General features: G+C 32.8%; 2 protein-coding genes across 2 annotated transcripts in view; one reads left to right on the top strand and one right to left on the bottom strand.

Annotated features, from left to right (window-relative positions):
- LOC140449763 (uncharacterized) overlaps nucleotides 1–19,974 on the top strand; it is a 104,507-nt gene that overhangs the window by 81,532 nt on the left and 3,001 nt on the right. The window lies entirely within an intron of this gene.
- Nucleotides 1,798–19,974, bottom strand: part of LOC140449762 (uncharacterized) — a 36,439-nt gene continuing 18,262 nt past the window's right edge. The window contains exon 2 of the mRNA XM_072543092.1: nucleotides 1,798–6,419. Within this exon, the coding sequence (XP_072399193.1) occupies nucleotides 4,738–6,419 (1,682 nt within the window). The 3' untranslated portion in view covers nucleotides 1,798–4,737. The remainder of the gene's footprint in view (nucleotides 6,420–19,974) is intronic.

Here is a 19,974-nt window from a genome sequence, read left to right on the forward strand (position 1 = left end):
TTAACGTGGAATTGTGTGAAAAACTTTGAGCAAATTTCACATGCAAAAGGTTTATCGCCAGTGTGTACTCTCATATGTTCTGTTAAATTGGACCTTTGTGAAAAACTTTTGGAGAAAATTTCATATGCAAAAGATTTATCGCCAGTGTGTACTCTGATATGTTCTCTTAAATTGTGTCTTTGTGAAAAACTTTTGGAGCAACTTTCACATGCATAAGGTTTATCGCCAGTGTGTACTCTCATATAAAGTGGAACTGTGTGAAAAACCTTTGGAGCAAATTTCACATGCAAAAGGTTTATCTCCAGTGTGTACTCTCATATGTTGTGTTAAAGTGAAATTGCGTGAAAATCCTTTAGAGCAAATTTCACATGCAAAAGGATTATCGTCAGTGTGTACTCTCATATGTTCTCTTAAATCGGATCTTTGTGAAAAACCTCTGGAGCAAATTTCACATGCAAAAGTATATAGCCAGTGTGTACTCTCATACCGTAAAACCGGGTGAAGTGATACAATGGGGTAAACTGATACAAAATGCAGGGGTTGTCAAAAAAATCTCAGTAATTAAATTTGAAAGTATATTTTTGCAACAGTGGTGTGAGACGTCTATATGGGTCAGTATTAATGTCCTCGACAGTCACCTGATTTTTCCTGCCAACTGTCATGCACGTTTGGTTTGTTTGATTTTGAGGTTATATTGTGCAGTTTTGGAAGGTGTCGGAAACTTTGCTTGCAATCTGCGGAACCTTAGACCTGTTTCCTTGTCTAAGTGCGGAACACTGACCAAGCATTTCAATAAAGTCCATATGGCACTATGCATTGTCTTGTATCATTTCTGAAATAGAAAGTAATTTATGTTTTCTTGTATCGTTTCTTGCACGTACATTTGTGCTCTGTATGACACCATGATACTATAACAAACAAGGTATGCTCACTTGAATTGCCGTTCTAATTTTAATCGACTTTGCGCATGACGTCATAGCGAGACAAAGCCAGAGGACTGTGTGGATCTTATTTTAACGATGCATCATATGGCAACGTTGTTCCATTACTGTAATGAACAACTTCGAAACTTAAACTGTTAACGGTAAGTATACCTCAATGCTATATCGTGATTTTTCTCTTACAGATATTGTAATAATTGTCTTTAATATTTTTATTTAGAATTAGTATTAAATACATTTTACTTATAAAAAAAGTAATTTTACATCTTCGCCAACATTTACATATTTTGCAGCTTCTATTAGGTTTTTTTAAATAATTTTTAGTTATTTTTAATTTGTTGTCATTATAACTACGAAAAATATGTTCCAGTTCACTACATTTAGTTACAAATTCCAGTGTTGGTTTGAGTAAACCACCCTCAGAAACGTGGTTTACCCAAGTAAACGATTTATCGTCAGCGTCCGGAATATATCCAAGTATTTCTTTTTTTTTTGTAACTTAAATGCAATGAAACCGGCTAAATTTTCCAATAAATCCCATTCCAGGTCTTTTATATTCGAATTAATAAAATCCTGATGACTGTCAATTAAATCTTCAGGGTTAATTTCTGTATCACCACTAGGAAGGTTTAGCGAGGAAAAGATCTCTTCAATGACAATTTCATAATAATTAATTATACTATTAGCAGTAATATTCCACTATAGTTTTTCTTTTGAACAATAGTCAGCTTCTGTAAAATGTTTTGATCATATTCTCGCGGTTTCTACATTAAATTTGTCTCGCTGAAAACACTTGAAGACCCATACTTTACGCATTTGTTTGCTTTTAGGAAACACAAAAAAACGACACTTCGAAAAAGATCTACTTTTTTATTATAATTGTTTAAACAACCCACCACTGCACAATACATTATGGCAACCAAATAATTAGTCTTATTTATAAAGTAGCTACATGTAGTCGAGAGGAAGTTGCGTACGATAAATAAACTAGGTGATATTAACACAGTAAACTGAATGTTTTCACCACAAAATTTATATAACAATATAATATACAAAGTCTTTACTACATTAATGAATAAATAAAAATATCATTCATTAAGTTTTGAAGCACACAGAATAGCAACAGATAGAGCATTTAACTTGGCATCATTAAAGTTGTCTTGGGCTTACGTCACAGGTGTGTGAGAGAGATGCAAGAGCATGCGCGTTGACTTATCGTTGTTAGTTATAGTATCATGGTATGACCTATGCAAGTTCTTTTACCGGAAATTGTATGTGATTCAGCACATGATTGGTCAAAATTTTGACACCTATAAAATAGAACTGCAGTACATGATACTATAACAAACAAGGTATGCTCACTTGCCGTTCTAATCTTAATCGACTTTGCGCATGACGTCACAGCTAGACAAAGCCAGGGGACTTGTGTGGATCTTATTTTAACGATGCATCATATGGCAACGTTGTTCCATTACTGTAATGAACAACTTCGAAACAGAAATAATAAATAATTTGGTTGTAATAATTTGGATATACCGGAGAATGTTGAGAATTCCATGGACTGCCAGGGTCACCAATGAGGAAGTGCTGAGAAGGATGGGTCGAGACAAAAAATTGTTGATAACAATAAAATTACGCAAGACTGCATATCTTGGACACATACTGAGAAATAATAAATAGTCTTCTGCAGGTCATCATGCAGGGTAGAGTCGATGGCAAAAAGGGAATAGGTAGAAAGAGGAAGTCATGGCTGCGAAATATTCGAGACTGGACAAACATGACTGTAGACGAATTATTCCACGTTGCAAAAGACAGAGGAGCTTTTAAAAATGTGGTCGCCAACCTCCGTTAATGGGGACGGCATAGGAAGAAGAATAATTTATTTGTTTTTTTTAGAAATTATGTGTTTGAATGGCATGTTCTTGAAATTCGACTCTCTTATTTGGAGATATAAAATCATCTTTAAACTCATCACGAATTTTTAGAGCGGTTATGTATTGTTTTTAATAATACATCTCCTCCTACTTTGAGTAGTTCCGATGCTATTTGATCCAATCCATGTGATTTATTGTTTTTCTATTTGGCTACTACTGTTATAATCTTTGTTATTGCTGGTGGGCACTTTTCTCTGATGTTTGCTTGGTCTAATTGTATATCAAAGATCTCTTCCAGCCGCCATTATGACAAAGTTTTACGTTTTTGCGCACAAATTGGCGCATTTCTTGTACAAGAAACTGCAGCGCCGCAGCGGACACAAATTCTTGTATCGTTTCTGATATAAGAACTATACGCTTATATGACACTATCCATTTTTTTGTTATATCAGAAACGATATAATAAATGATACAAGAAAATGCATAGTGTCATACGGTATTAGGGCTGAATTTGTCACATAAGGTAAAGAATATATCAAGGATTCATAATACGTAATTGCAATTCCAAAATCAAAACACGTTTTCTAAGAAAATAAAATTTTAAACTTTTTAATCCCTACCGGGGTGAAGTGATACATGTATCACATTGAACCGCCAGGAAATATTGAATCTTTTACCCAACAAAGGAGTTGGTGCGAATCCCGTTTACATTGAAGAAAATATGAATGATTCTGTGATAGGTATACTTTATGAGCTACGCTATAGAAAAGAAAAACCCAGACCAAGAACTAGCCGGAAGACAAAGCTAGAGGTTAAACCATGAAAAAGTGTCGCAAATCTTGAAGAGGAGTCAGTGGATGAACCAGAATCGACAGAAGAGTCGGAAATGTCTAATAATAGCACAGGCGAAGAAGACTTTGATACAGACGACTTTGATACAGTTGCCTTAGGAGAAAATGAAGAACCTATTCCAGAAATTGATTATATGTCCATCAATGAAGGAGACTTGATAGTAAAATGTAAGGATCTTATCACAAAAAAAAGTGATATTGTTCTCAGGTGACTACTGTAAGCGAGAACAGCAGGGGTGACAACAGGATAATAGAAGTAAGTTTTTTAAAGCAGTATAGGCGTCAGAGAGACATTTTTGTATGGCCTGAAATTAAGGAAACTAGCATAGAGATTATCGCCAGTCTGTACTTTCATATTATCTCTTAAACTGAATCTTTGTGAAAAACCCTTAGAGCAAATTTCACATACAAATGTTTATCGCCAGTGTGTACTCTCATATGATCTCTTAAATTTGTTCTTTGTGAAAAAGCCTTGGAGCAAATTTCACATGCAAAAGTTTATCGCCAGTGTGTAGTCTTACATGTTGTGTTAAAATGGAATTGTATAAAAAACCCTTGAAGGAAATTTCACATGCGAATGGTTTATCGCCAGTGTGTACTCTCATATGTTTTGTTAAATAGGATCTTTGTGAAAAACTTTTAGAGCAAATTTCACATGTAAAAGGTTTATCGCCAGTGTGTACTCTCATATGTTTTGTTAAATAGGATCTTTGTGAAAAACTTTTAAAGCAAATTTCACATGTAAAAGGTTTATCGCCAGTGTGTACTCTCCTATGTGGTGTTAAACTGGATCTTTGTGAAAAACTTTTGTAGCAAATTTCACATGCAAAAGGTTTATCGCCAGTGTGTACTCTCATATGTTTTGTTAAATAGGATCTTTGTGAAAAACTTTTAGAGCAAATTTCACATGTAAAAGGTTTATCGCCAGTGTGTACTCTCATATGTTTTGTTAAATAGGATCTTTGTGAAAAACTTTTAAAGCAAATTTCACATGTAAAAGGTTTATCGCCAGTGTGTACTCTCATATGTGGTGTTAAACTGGATCTTTGTGAAAAACTTTTGTAGCAAATTTCACAATGCAGAAGGTTTATCGCCAGTGTGTACTCTCATATGTTTTGTTAAATAGGATCTTTGTGAAAAACTTTTAGAGCAAATTTCACATGTAAAAGGTTTATCGCCAGTGTGTACTCTCATATGTTTTGTTAAATAGGATCTTTGTGAAAAACTTTTAAAGCAAATTTCACATGTAAAAGGTTTATCGCCAGTGTGTACTCTCATATGTGGTGTTAAACTGGATCTTTGTGAAAAACTTTTGTAGCAAATTTCACATGCAAAAGGTTTATCGCCAGTGTGTACTCTCATATGTTCTGTTAAAGTGGATCTTTGTGCAAAACCTTTGGAGCAAATTTCACATGCAAAAGGTTTATCGCCAGTGTGTACTCTCATATGTTGTGTTAAAGTGCATCTGAGTGAAAAACGTTTGGAGCAAATTTCACATGCAAAAGGTTTATCGCCATTGTGTACTCTCATATGATTTGTTAAACCGGATCTTTGTGAAAAACTTTTAGAGCAAATTTCACACGCAAAAGGTTTATCGCCAGAGTGTACTCTCATATGTTGTGTTAAACTGGATCTTTGTGAAAAACTTTTGTAGCAAATTTCACATCCAAAAGGTTTATCGCCAGTGTGCACTCTCATATGTTGTGTGAAATCGGATCTTTGTAAAAAACTTTTGGAACAAATTTCACATGCAAAAGGTTTATCGTCAGTGTGTATTCTCATATGTTGTGTTAAAATGGAATTGTATAAAAAACTTTTGGAGCAAATTTCACATGCAAAAGGTTTATCGCCAGTGTGTACTGTCATATGTTCTCTTAATTTGGACCTTCGTGAAAAACCTTTGGAGCAAATTTCACATGCAAAAGATTTATCGCCAGTGTGTACTACCATATGTCTTGTTAAAGTATAATTGTATAAAAAACCTTTGGAGCAAATTTCACATGCAAAAGGTTTATCGCCAGTGTGTACTTTCATATGTTTTGTTAAAGTGAAATTGTGTGAAAAAGCTTTAGAGCAAATTTCACATGCAAAAGGTTTATCGCCAGTGTGTACTTTCATATGTTCTCTTAAATTGGATGTTTGTGAAAAAGTTTTGGCGCAAATTTCACATGCAAAAGGTTTATCGCCAGTGTGTACTCTCACATGTTGTGTTAAAATGGAATTGTGTGAAAAACATTTGGAGCAAATTTCACATGAAAAAGGTTTATCGCCAGTGTGTATTCTCATATGTTCTTTTAAATTGGATCTTTGTGAAAAACTTTTGGAGCAAATTTCACATGCAAAAGGTTTATCGCCATTGTGTACTCTCATATGTTGTGTTAAACTGGATCTTTGTGAAAAACTTTTGTAGCAAATTTCACATGCAAAAGGTTTATCGCCAGTGTGCACTCTCATATGTTGTGTGAAATCGGATCTTTGTAAAAAACTTTTGGAGCAAATTTGACATGCAAAAGGTTTATCGCCAGTGTGTACTCTCATATGTTCTTTCAAAATTGATCTTTGTGAAAATAATTCGGAGCAAATTTCACATGGAAATGTATTTTCTCCAGTAGGTACAGTCAAAACACACTCATAGTTTTTCTCAGTGTTCATATTCGTCGAGGCAGTTAAACATTGGTCCAAATCACCGGTAATATTAACATAGTCTTTGAATAATTGGCTTGCATCAGTAGGTATATCTTCATGGGGAAAACCTAAAATCGTTATTATCTATTAAACAACTATTATGTACTTAATAATATTAATAAAAATTACAATAATTACTGTAGCTGGAAGCAAAAGCCAGCACACACTTTTGGAAGGCAGCAAACATTAAGTTGAACTCTACAGGTATTGATCAGTGCGTTTCCAAAAGTGTGCATGGTTTGTGCGGATTTAATTTTCATCAATATCAGATAAAAGAAGGCGAAGACTAACTATTAAGCCAATGTTCGAACCTATACAAACCTTATTGAAAAATAACGATACACAAAAAAGGAGACCAACTCCAATGTAGAAATTATCAGAATCTATAAAGAATCAACAGATACAATCTCTACTAAGAGAGGACTATTTGGACTACCAAGGAGACGTCTTATCCTGAATCTTATTTAAATTTAACAAGCGCTGCACTTTCTAGTTACAAAAATATAACGTTGTTTTATGTTATACAGAGTATAAGGGATGGACCGGTAAGGTGACCACCGAGGTCACCAGATTTTAATAAAATGGACTCATTTCTATGGGGCTATGTTAAGAATGAAGTGTATAAAACTTCAATGTAAATAAAAAATGAAGATAGATTCCGAATTGTATTTAACAATATTTCTTTAAAAATGCTTCGTAATGTAAGCAACTCTTTCAATGACCACTTTCAACTATAGATAAATGTTTTGGGAGGTCATTTTAAACACCTTATCTAAATCATCATCACCATCAACTAGCCTCTAACGTCCACGGCTGAACATAGGCCTCTCGCATGCTTTTCCACTTAATCCGATCTTGCGCCATCTGAATCCAATTTGTAGTCACTCTTTTTATGTCATCTCTCCATCTCGTTGGGGGTCGATCTCTATTTCTGTTAGCTTGTATTCGGGGTCTCCATTCCAAAATTCTTTTTGTCCACCGGTCATCAACTGATCTTGCTACATGACCTGCCCAGTTCTACTTTAGTGTTGTTATCCTTTCAATAACGTCTGCTACTCCTGATGTTTTGCGTATAGTAGCATTGGGTATTCTATCACGTAGAGAAATCCCTAACATTATTCTCTCCATTGCCCTTTCCGCAACTTGTAGTTTACTCACTGTTCTTCTTGTGAGTGTTAGGGTTTCTGTGCCGTAGGTTATCACTGACAAAATCTGATTAAATACTTTTCTTTTGAGACAAATTGGAATCTTAGATCTAAAAGTATCCTTCATCTTTCCAAATGCAGCCCAAGCGAGGTTTATTCTTCTTTTCAGTTCGATTGTTTGGTTGTTTCGACTTATTCTGATCTCATGGCCCAAGTATTTATGGGAGTCAACTGGCTCAATATCTTTGTCTTCTACTGAGATGATTTTGTTATTGTATATTTGTATAAATTGTGTTTCTGAAAAATTTATTTTAAGAACAACTCTTTTTGTGACAGTATGGAGTTTTTGGAGCATTATCTGTGGCTGATCAAAGCTGTCTGCAATAAGAACGATATCATTTGCAAATTTAAGGTTATTTAAAAATTTTCCATCTACATTAATACCCTTTTCGTTCCAATCTATTGTTTTACAAGCGTATTCTAGCAAAGTTGTAAATAATTTAGAAGACATGTTGTCTCCTTGGCGAACTCCTCTTTCAATACGAAAAGCAAAATACGATAAGTTAAAATTAGTGTTTTGTTAATTTTTCTGTGTTGTATTTTTTTTCAATTTTCTGTTAGTTAATTTTTTTTTATACACATTTGATGTAAATGATGTTTTCTTCTCTGTATCGTCATTTGATTAGTAAACTAACTACATGTAATTGGTGTCTTCAAATATGTAAACCTAGAATGCACTGATGGGGAATAGTCATTCCGAAAACGTTTTGTGATGTAGAGAAAACGTTTTTATATTAATATACCTTTTATAAAGGCTTTTTTTTAATAAAAATTTTTGTGAATCACACCGTATAGCCAACTAGAGGAATTCATTTTTCTTATTTGTGTATCATCACCATTAATCATTTTTATAATTTTTGACTATTGTTAAAGAACTATAGTTGCAATAGATCATTATTCCTATTCTCATTTTTAATTATACAGAGAGTTAAACTTAATACGATTTTCATGTAATATTGGTTATAACTTTTTAAATGCCCAGTATAACAGGTTACAACTTCGTATTTTTGTAAGCAGAAGTGAAGCGGATTTTAAATTTAAAATAAAATACCGAATGTTTCATTCAAAAAAACATTTCTTTGATGCGACCAGTGTTATGGAAGATACTGCATATATGTAACTAATTTTAAAAAGTGAGGCTTACACTTGGGTCCTATAATAGCAGATATAACGCACTTTGTCACAAAAATTGATTATCCTGTGGACAAGGAACTGTGAGAAAACAACGTATGGCGAAGACGATATAACTTTGAATGGTAAAATGTATATAAAGAACTAGACATCACTCCGTTCTAATTTACTAATGTTCTTTATGTGCTCTATATGTGCTCAGAAAAAAAAAGTTTATTTGAGGCGTCTCATCGTTTTGAGGCCTCTGCAATGTTTCTTCGTTTCTTTTTTGGTTTTCGATTATATAATAATTTACCCAATACATGGAAGGTTATAAGCGTCTTGCTCAAGGAAACACACAACAAGAGACAGCTCAGTGATAATGATCACCTGGTAATACTATATAGACGTAAATTTTTCCATCATTCTTCTTGATGTGCTTATCCGTTACGAATGTTAGCGATCATTATGGCAATCTTTATCTTTTAGCAGCGCGGAAAAGCTGCACACATGTTTTATTGAACCAGATTCTGAGGTTCTTTAACCAACATGTTTTTCTTCTTCCTGGACCTGGCTTTCCAAATATTTTTCCTTCATACATGATTATAAAAAGCTGTCTTCATTATTAATGGATAACTTTTCCATCTTTTTTCCTTCTTCCTGTAATAGAGAGGGAGAAAGTGTTACATTTGGGGGTAGCTTCCAAACATTCTCACATAGGTTTGCGGCTAATGCTACCTTCGGACAGGATTAAAAATTTTAGGGACATACAACTTGATTGACTATTTTAACTAGCAGTGAGAATATACTGCGAGGAAAGTTGAGGCTTCTTCTGTTTATGCCATCAGAGCCAGAAGCTGTGTTTTGCCTTAACTACACAGCTGTCAGCCGGTGTCCTTGTCTACTGGGGAAACTATCGGATGTTATTTAGTTTCTATGTAATTTTGGGTTATCTGGGGTTTAAAAGGCGGCATCTAGCAGATTTTTAAAGGCATCGGCCATGTCCTAAGGACTACTTAAGATATTGTTGTTTACTAGGACGTGTGAGTGAGTTTGAGTTTTTTATCTACTTATGATTTTAAAATTGTTCCAGAATTTACCACCATCTCGGTACTCTAGGTCAGAAGTAAAAAATCTCTCCATAGAGAGATAGATATCTCCATTGTTAGATTTTTTAATAATAAAATGGAGAATCTTTATTATCCAGAAAGAAAATTAGCCCTGGACGAATCTATGATTTTATGGAGAGGAAGACTTAGTTTTCGTCAATTTCTCAAGGGCAAACGACACAAATATGGTGTCAAACTGTATACTTAGTGACCCCGTAGTTAGAGGACGTAATCATACGGAAAAGGTAGTGCTAAATTTGATGGATTCAAAACTAAATGTTGGTCACTCGTTATATATGGATAATTTTTATAATAGTGTTCCATTGTGTAAAAAACTACTTTCGGTTTAAACTTTACTTACAGGAACATTAAGAACAGGAAGAGCGAAATATCCACACGAAGTTGTTTCTTGAAAATTAAGACAAAATCAACTGGTGAGTGCTTAAAATAATAAAGGGATACCTATGTGTGTGTAAATGGAAAGATCAGTGAGATATTTTAATGATCTCTTCCGAATTTGGTCATGAAATGGTTTAAACAATATCGTCGCTGAATCGCTGAGTCGCTGAATATAACAAAAACAAAGCTGGCATTGGCTTAGGCGATCAGATGTTAAATTATTATAGTTGCGAACTCAAAACTATGGAGTGGTACAAAAAAATAGGCATACATATTTTTAAAATTATGCTAATCAACGCATACTATTTCTATAATAATTCTAACACAAAAATGTCATTGTACGACTTTTGATTGTCGATAATTGATAGTCTTTTGGGACCAAACCCAAAAGTCCCTCAAGTCAAGAAAAATGTGACGTTTCATTTGCCATCCCATTCCCGTAAAATCAGCTAATTGTATTACAAAACGACGACGGTGTAAATATTGCTGGCAAACTAAAAAAGAAAGAAAGGACTCATTGTTTTATTGTACGGAGTACCCTGAACATCCGGGATTGTGCTTAGAAAATTATTGTTTTAGACGTTTTCATGAAGAAATTGAAAATTAGGTAATTAGTTTGTTTTCTTGATGTTGTTGTCATTTAATAATTACTTATGTTAGTTATCTAGGTTCATAATTATCTTTTTGCTCAATCAGATTATTATTATTTTTTTTTAAGTTCAACTGACACATTTTCTGCCCTGTAGCCACCAACGCCAAATTAATTCTTTTTGTACCCATATTTATTATAAATGACTTTTTAAAGTGTACCTTAAAAATTAATTAGTTTACACGAATATATCTCAGTGGCCCACTGTTTTCCCTTAAAAAAAAGTGATGAAGCTGAACGTGGAATTTGTTTAGATTGACAATAATCGTTAAACCAGTTTCTTTATTTTTAATGCTCTTGGATTTTCTAAGCGATACACTAAAAGAGGTTTTATCAGGTTTTCATCAGCTGCATTTGTGCCAACCATCACTATCAATCAATCTTTGGCAGCCTTAAAACCTGGAAAGGATTTCTCTTTACGTATTATAAAAGTTCTTTTAGATATCTTCTTCCAGAACAGGCTAGTCTCATCTACATAGATTATGGTTTGGTTGGTGTAACATTTATCTAGGATAAATTTTAATTTCTCTGGATAGCAAGATGCAACCTCTTGCCAGCACTTCTCTGCTTTCTCCAATACTATGCCAGTTCCAGTGACTTTTTACTCAGCTGAACCAAGTGTTACTAGCTTTAAACTCTTCATAGTTAGTGATCTACCAAGCATCCTCTTTCAATCTCTTAAAAATCTGCTTAGATTGGGATCACACTGTGTTCTAATCAATATTTATATATAAGATCATACATGGATTTATTGATTGTCCAAACCTGTTAAGCCAGATTAACTTAATGTTCCCCATCAAGCACTTTGTTACCACTATGTTTTCAATATTCCTTTCCACAGAACAACCTATGGTATTTACAACCCATTGGATAGATACATGGGGCTATTAAATGTTCTCGATTTTGATATTTTCAATATAACTTTAACTCGGTTAAAAAGATATCTTGTTTTGTGATATGTATATTGGTATTGTTAAATTTTGTTCTTGTTATATTTTTAGTATGTAAGATTTTGTTCTCATTTTTTAAACTTTTTCATATTGATTTTGTATTATAAGTAATTTTACGTTTTGAATCCCAACTGTGATATAAAGTTATCCCGTGTATTAAATAAATAAAGAGGACAATTTTTCACTTTTACTTAATTATCACACCTTAATTTACTATGGTTAAATTTAAATATTATATACTGTTCACAGCTTCAAGAATTTTCTTTGCAATCTTCATCTTGATATTTTATATATATATATATATATATATATATATATATATATATATATATAAATAAGTTCAAATTATCGGGTATAGTGGTCTATAATAAAAATCTTTCTTTTTTCTAAATTACTCAATATTTCGCTATTTATTTAAAAGCTTCCTCAGGAGTAAACTAAAAACAAATTGAACATTACAAAAAATGGCGTATAAATACATTTTAAAACACAAAGACACTAGTCTTTGCTAGACTATAACAAAGCTCACATTTTGGCACAGACTGATAACTACAAAAGTAGATTATTTCTTGAAATGTATTACATTAATAAAAATAAAAACACTTTAAATTATAAAACGGACACTGGACAGTTAAGTATCATATATTGTAACATATTGATCAAAATTTATAAATATTAAAAATAGCCAACATTCATCTTAATAACAAATAAATATTATTCTTCTAACTTTTCTTTTATTGTTATTTTTATTTTTACATTTGAAATAATTTTAATTTTTATCGTATAGCTGTAACGAACGTGCTTAAGACAATTTAATCTTGACATTCAATATTTCAAATACTTCAATGTCAGTTTTTATTTGCGAAATCTTTTAAATTCTGTAAGTGTTTTAAAATGTATTTGTACGCCATTTTTTGTAATGTTCAATTTGTTTTTAGTTTACTCCTGAGGAAGCTTTTAAATAAATAGCGAAATATTGAGTAATTTAGAAAAAAGAAAGATTTTTATTATAGACCACTATACCCGATAATTTGAACTTATTTATAAATTATTTTTTGGTCGAAATAATCACTTCTAATATATATATATATATATATATATATATATATATATATATATATATATATATATATATATATATACTTCATCTAATTTACTTACCGTTGCACGTCATCCGCGTCATAGCTCGTGAGGTCACATGATACCAACACGAAATATTTAGGCGGTAGGTGTGTTCTTTTTTAGAATCACTTTGCCGAGCACACTGGCATTACAGCCACTAGACATATTTTATTATATACGCGTAGAAATAATATTTAAAGATTTCTATTAATGTTAACTTAAAGAAATACACAATATGTTTCATTTAATTTTTATAAATGCATTAGGAATAATGCATTTATGTATATATATATATGCACAATGTATAAATGCATTAGGTATAAATGCAAGTGGAAATTGAAACGTCAATAAACGTACTTTAACCTTTAATTGTGGCTTATTCCCATTTAAATAGTAATTTCTTCCAATTTCCAATGGTTTCGAGACCAATTTCTCAATCGCAGGACAACAGAGTGCCTTTCCACTTACCAGCTCATCCACCCGAAGCCGTCGGCCAATAAATGGTGGATTGCTTATCCCAACACTCCGACAAATAAAGAAAACGTTTTGAAAAAACTTAATCCTTAATTTTTTAATTAATAAATAAATATATACCATTAAACATAAGAAATTTTTACTTTTTTTTTTTAATTGTTTAAACTATGTGTAATGTCGTCAAAATAATACTCTAATTATGGTTTACACTTTTATTACTCAGAAAATACCCGCTAAAAAGGTAAACACACGTTTATGGTTTTACAGAATGTTTACAAGTTAGTCGTCAGTTACCACTCTAAGGTCTGGCTCACACTGTTTAGTGCTTACGACACTACAATACTTCCTCTCACAAATTTAAGCGCTGAGGTGGTTTAAAATTACGCTTTGACCGTTCGCTTATATTAACCTGAACTTTTTTAGTTGTAACTTCAGATGCAGTCTGAGGATAAGGTTGATCAGCCGAGCTGATTTTCCGTCACTATTAATTTCTTCCTGTCCCCGACTCCCATTCGTTTAAGCATAGGGCCCGTTTATCGATTGGGTTAATAGCAATTTTGGTTGGACATTCAAATAACTTAGGAAAATGTATAGCACTAGGCCCCTGTTCCCTACATAACCACTTATTTTCAAGACCTTCCCTATAAACTTTTTCAACCTGATATTCCACTATATCCGATTGATTCCGCCGAATTTGATTCAAATATCTCGTCCAAATATATTAAAAATAAATTATATCATTTAAAACTTCGTCTATTACACTCTCGACCCATATTTTTCTATTTAAATTTCGACGGTCCCTGTACCAAACTTTACTCCTCTCTACAAAGCTATACTTACTGTCGCTGGTCGCAGTGTTTTGTTTTGGGCAGGTTTTATGGCATGTGCACGCATGGAATTGGTGGTTATTGACGAGACTGGAACATGATAAAGGTACACCACACGGATTTTAGATCCTCATGTGAAATTATGGCGAAGAGCTGAGGTTTTTTGAGCAATTTTGTATTTATGGATGATAACGCCCGCATACATAGGACTCAAGTGATTAATGACTATCTTCAGACAGAAGGTATTAGCCGTTTGGAGTGGCCTGCGATATTTCCAGACATGAGTCCCATTGAACATGCAAAAGATGTGCTCTATAGGGTAGTTCATGCTCGAAGGCATCCTCCTAGAACTCATCATGAACTTATAATTACCTGTAGAGAAGAATGGGAGAATCTGCCATAAGAAATAATTGATCGACTTGTTAGCAGTATTCGAACTCAAATCCAGATGGTCGTGGTGGAAATAGACGATATTAAAATTGTTATATACATTTTAATTAGAAATAAATTTTTAATTTTTTATTTATTAAACAAAAAAAGTATCTCTTTTATAACAAAAAAATATCAGTCAACGTTATTATATTTTTTTACAAATGATCTATAACAGGAGTTTCTGAAAATAGTTAATAAGAACAAAAATTTTGGGTGAAGCATAACTTTTGAATGTATAGGTACGTATTTTGTAGCATTTTTATATAGGCAAATGACAAAATTTCACATTCCATAGTATTATCTCCACGGTATGTTCTTGTATAACCTTTTAAATAGGATCAATATGACAAGCATTTGCAGCAAATGTAACATTCAAAGGGTTATAGCTTTAGGTTCTGTTAACCTTGATCTTTGTCAAAAACTTTTGGTGCCTACTTCACATGCAAAAATGATCTCAAAAAGTTATCTGCAGTATCTATTCCCGTATATTCTTTTAAATCGGAACTTTGCGAACATTTTTGGTACAAATTACACATGCAAAGGTATTACATGTGAAATTTCAGAAATACACCCAGTGTGTATTCTCATGTTTTTTTAAACTCGATCTTTGTAAAAACTTCTTTAAACAAATTTCGCATAAAAAAGGTTTATCACCAGTGTGTATTCCCATATGTTATTTTAAACGGGAATTCCGTGAAAACTTTTTGGCATAAATGTCACATGCAAAAAGGTTATCACCAGTATATACTTTCATATCGTCTATATAGAGGTAAAACTCACTAAGTGACATTTTAGCTCAAAACCATGTTTATATCAGTAAGTAACATTTAACATCTAAACTTTCGCGTGGTATAACTCACTAGGTGCTACGACTAATAATAAGGCAGTTATAGAATGGTAAAAAACATTCAGTGCACTTTGTCTACATTTCGTTGGGAGGTAAAAGTCAGGTTGCACTTAATGATTTTTACCTCTATGGCAATACTTTTAACACGGGATTTTGTAGTTTGGCAGCTGCGTACTTAATGAGAGTTTGAGGTTAGGTTTTAGTCTCTGTGGTTGTGTGGAGTTGTTATTAAAATTATTAAAAGTATAATATAGTGTAAATATATGCTGTCTCTTTGTAAGTTTGTGACTACGTTTATTTTAATTTTAATAAATCCCTAAATAATAGCCAAAATGAGAAAAACTTATGCAAACAAACTTTTTGATTCATCAAAACCTTCTACAAGTTCTGAGGTATGTAATATCAAGTGAAATAGTTTTAAATTACTTTAAAACAATTAAATTTTTATTTCAGAGATTTCCAAATCGTATTACACGAGTGTTTGCCAGTTCCAGAACTACTAAGATGCTCGAAAGTGTATTACATAAAGAAAATGAAGAACCAATGACACTAACAAAAAATGTAAATATCTACTTCCTACCTAGTGTTTAAATGTTTTTTTATAATAAGTTGTGTATGTAGTTACTGAATTGTGTATTTAATTTCCAGAATGTGCAGTCATTTCAACAAGGGATAAAAAATGATTTATTGTTTACTGAAATTAATTCCGGAAGCGTACAAACCAAGGTCAATGAGTTATTTGGTCACATTGAGGCTGAGAAGACTGTTCCAGACTAGGTAAAGAAACACATATTACTTATTATATTTGTTATCCAAGTAATCATCACAATAATTCAGCCCGATGTTGCGTCCACTGCTGAACATAGGCCTCCATAAAATTACTCCATTGGGTTATCATCATGCAGAGACTAATTAACTTTTGTATTTCAGGTGCTGAAAGAGGATGTTGTAATGGCAAGAGTTAAAAGACAACGACGTACATTAAAAATCGTTCCGTATTCATCAAGCAGTGACAGTGATTTTTCGTCTGATGACATAGATATGGACCCCTGTTTCAGACCATCGAATTCACCTCTTTCTTCGACACCAGATATCTCCGATTTATCAGACTTCGCTGAAGCTACAGAAATTAATACCAAAAAATGTACATTAACAAGAAGGCGAAAACGAAATGAAAAGAACTGGAAAGTAAACATTACTAAAGAGAAACGTTCCAAATGTGAGCCATATTATAACAAATTTAAACAATACAATGCAAAGGGTCCCAAATTTGTTGATTGTACAAATTGCAGATATAAATGCTCATTAAATTTTAATGAAGAGGATAGGAAGACATTGTGTCAATCATATTGGTCTTTCAATGATTTTAAGAGGCAAAAAGATTTTATAATAAAAAATGTTACACCAGTTAAACCAAAACGTTTAAAAAATAATGTTAACAACAAAACGGTTTCAAGATTGTACTTCCTTGAAAGTCCCTCAGGACGGCACAGAGTATGTGCCAAGTTTTTTGAGAGACCTCTATGCATTTCTAATGGTCCCATAAACACGGCCTTACAAGGAACCAATTCAACAGGTTGTTTTTTCAGTGAAGATAAAAGGGGTCGCAAAATCCCTGCAAACGCTACTAATGAAGAGTCTATCCAGTTGGTAAAAAAACATATCGAGTCATTCCCTGCTGTAGAGTCGCATTATACAAGGGCCACCAGTCAAAGACTTTATTTGGACTCTAAATTATCAATTAAAAAAATGTACAATCTCTATCTCGAAAGTCTAGCTGAAAATCAAAAGCCAGTCAGTCATTGGAAATACAAGCAAATTTTTGGTAATGACTATAATAATTACTCTTTTTTCGTTCCTAAAAAAGATCAATGTGCAGCATGCAGTAAATATAACATGGCAGATGCAACAAAAAAACAAGATTTAGAAATAGAATATTCAATACACATAATAAGGAAGAATGAATGCCATGAAGCAAAAAAATACAGACAAATAGTTATCTCAAAACGACAAGACATTTAAAACAGCAACATTCGACCTTCAAAGTGTATAGCAACTACCTCACTCCCCAGTATCCCCATTTTACTACTCTCGAAAATTATCTGTATACAATTTAACCATTTATGAGGGAGATGGTGAGCACGCATCTTGCTACTGCTGGAATGAAGTTAATGGAAAGCGTGGTAGCAACGAAATTGGATCTATTCTGTTAAAGTATATTACAAACTTACCCTCCACAGTTCTGAAAATATCATTGTTTTCAGACACTTGTGGAGGTCAAAATAGAAACCAGCAAGTGGCTGCTGCACTTCTATATGCAGTGCATACTACGCACTTGGAATGCATAGAACAGAAATTTTTGGAGTCAGGACATAGTCATATGGAGTGCGACTCTATGCATTCGGCGATAGAGCATTCTAAGAAAAACCGAACAGCTTTTATCATGAACGATTGGCTGGAAATATTTAGGTTAGCACGGCAGAAAAGATTACAGAAGGAGCCGTATGCAGTACGAGAACTTAAATATACAGATTTCTATGATATAAATAATTTGGCACGAACAATAATAAAAAATAGAACGAAAGATGAAGACGGCTGCACAGTATCCTGGCTAAAAATTAAATGCTTCAAATTTGTAAAAGAACATGCCGATGTGATTTTTTTTAGATATGACCATTCATCGCCGTATAAAAAATTAATTATTTCTTGTGGTCCAGGAAGAAGGAGTAATCGGAATATTTCAGAAATAAGGTTAAAATCTCTCTATAACGATTTACTCCCAATTTCAACTCCGAAGAAACGAGATCTAGTCAAACTTTGCAACGACAATCTCATACCAGATGAAGTTCATCATTATTATAAAAATCTACCAACAAGTACCTCTACAAATGACAACTTGCCAGAACCCAATTTTGATGAGGAATCAGAAGATTCAACATCAATTCATCCTTAAAATAAGTTTTTTTGTTATATTTTGTTTTGTTGTGTTCAATTTTACAGGAATTTATTATAATTTGTAATAGTAAACGAAATAATAACATTTTTCATCACTTCCTGTCTAGTTACTTTATCCCTAAGTACCAATCAGGAATATGATAGTTTGAGGTAAAATTCATTAAGTACATTTAGCTTAATAATTTTAAAATTATTGAGTTCTGATCATTTCTTTTAAAACAGGATAGTAAAGTAACACCCAACCTCCATAAATAATATCACTTCTATCTATAATAATCATAAATAAAATTATAAAGTGAAAAACGGACAAAATGTTAAATATCTCTGTTGTACTTATTTGTAGTTAGTGAGTTTTACCTCTATATAGACGATATGTTCTAATAAACTGGATTTATGTAAAAAACTTTTGGTGCAAATTTCACATGCAAAAGGTTTATTACCAGTGTGTACTCTCATATGTTCTGTTAAACTGGATCTTCGCGAAAAACTTTTGGTACTAATTTCACATGCAAAAGTTTCATCGCTAGTGTGTACTCTGATATGTTCTGTTAAACTGAATCTTTGTGAAAAACTTTTTAAGCATATTTCACACATGCAAAAAGTTTCATTTTGTATGAAATTGAGGTAAACATAATTAAGTGACCACTTTTTACAATTCTTTTATATGAAAAACTGATTAAGTGCAAATTATAGCTAGAAACTAACTTTTTGAAAAGTAAATTTCACTTAGCACATTGCTAACATTTACTTCATAATAGAAAAAATCATTAAGTAACTAACTGAGATTTGAACTGCATTTTTCTGCACTTAGTGAGTTTTTAAAACACGTGATAGCACCCTGCCTGTGACGATATCGGACAAGTCCATACAGGAAAACGAGTAGAGTAGACAACGAGTCAAATAAGTTTGGTAGATCCACAGAATGTAGATCTAACAGTTTAACACAGACGGTTGCGAATTAATAGTCGTTGTTGGAGTGTTTCTGAAATATTTTTGTGAGAGTTTTTAAATTACTGTCGTGATGTCGTCAAGAGCTAACAAGATAATGGAAATGAGTAAACATTTAACGGTAAGTGGTATTACGCTATGTAAGTTTAGGCTTATTTATTTTGTGTTTTGTCCGGTTTTTATTGTAATCAAAGTTTTAAATTAATTTATTTAAAAATTCTCGTATCTACGTAGACAATGTGAAAAGCTGGTAGTGGCTATAACCGCGAAAATAAGTTTCGGATAGTGTATGTGGCGGCTTTTGGGGGTAGGCAGGATAGGCCGGGCCTACCCAATAATTTTAAGAGCTTTAAAATTGAAAAACATATTCAAAAATTATGTTAATGCATGTAAATAACTTTTAAATGTACTAAATCACTCAATACATTAGCGTCCCTTTAAAACAACTATGCTATTATATTACCACAGAAAGCATCGAATCGTATTCAGGCATTTTAAATATTATTAATAGGCCCGATCGGAACTGGCCGACCCAGCTCACATAAGATCACCGTACAAAAAGCGTTTGAAGTTAAGCAGCTTGCCGGACAACGATT

Source organism: Diabrotica undecimpunctata, chromosome 9 (assembly GCF_040954645.1).
Source record: "Diabrotica undecimpunctata isolate CICGRU chromosome 9, icDiaUnde3, whole genome shotgun sequence".
Classification (NCBI taxonomy): Eukaryota; Metazoa; Arthropoda; class Insecta; order Coleoptera; family Chrysomelidae; genus Diabrotica; species Diabrotica undecimpunctata.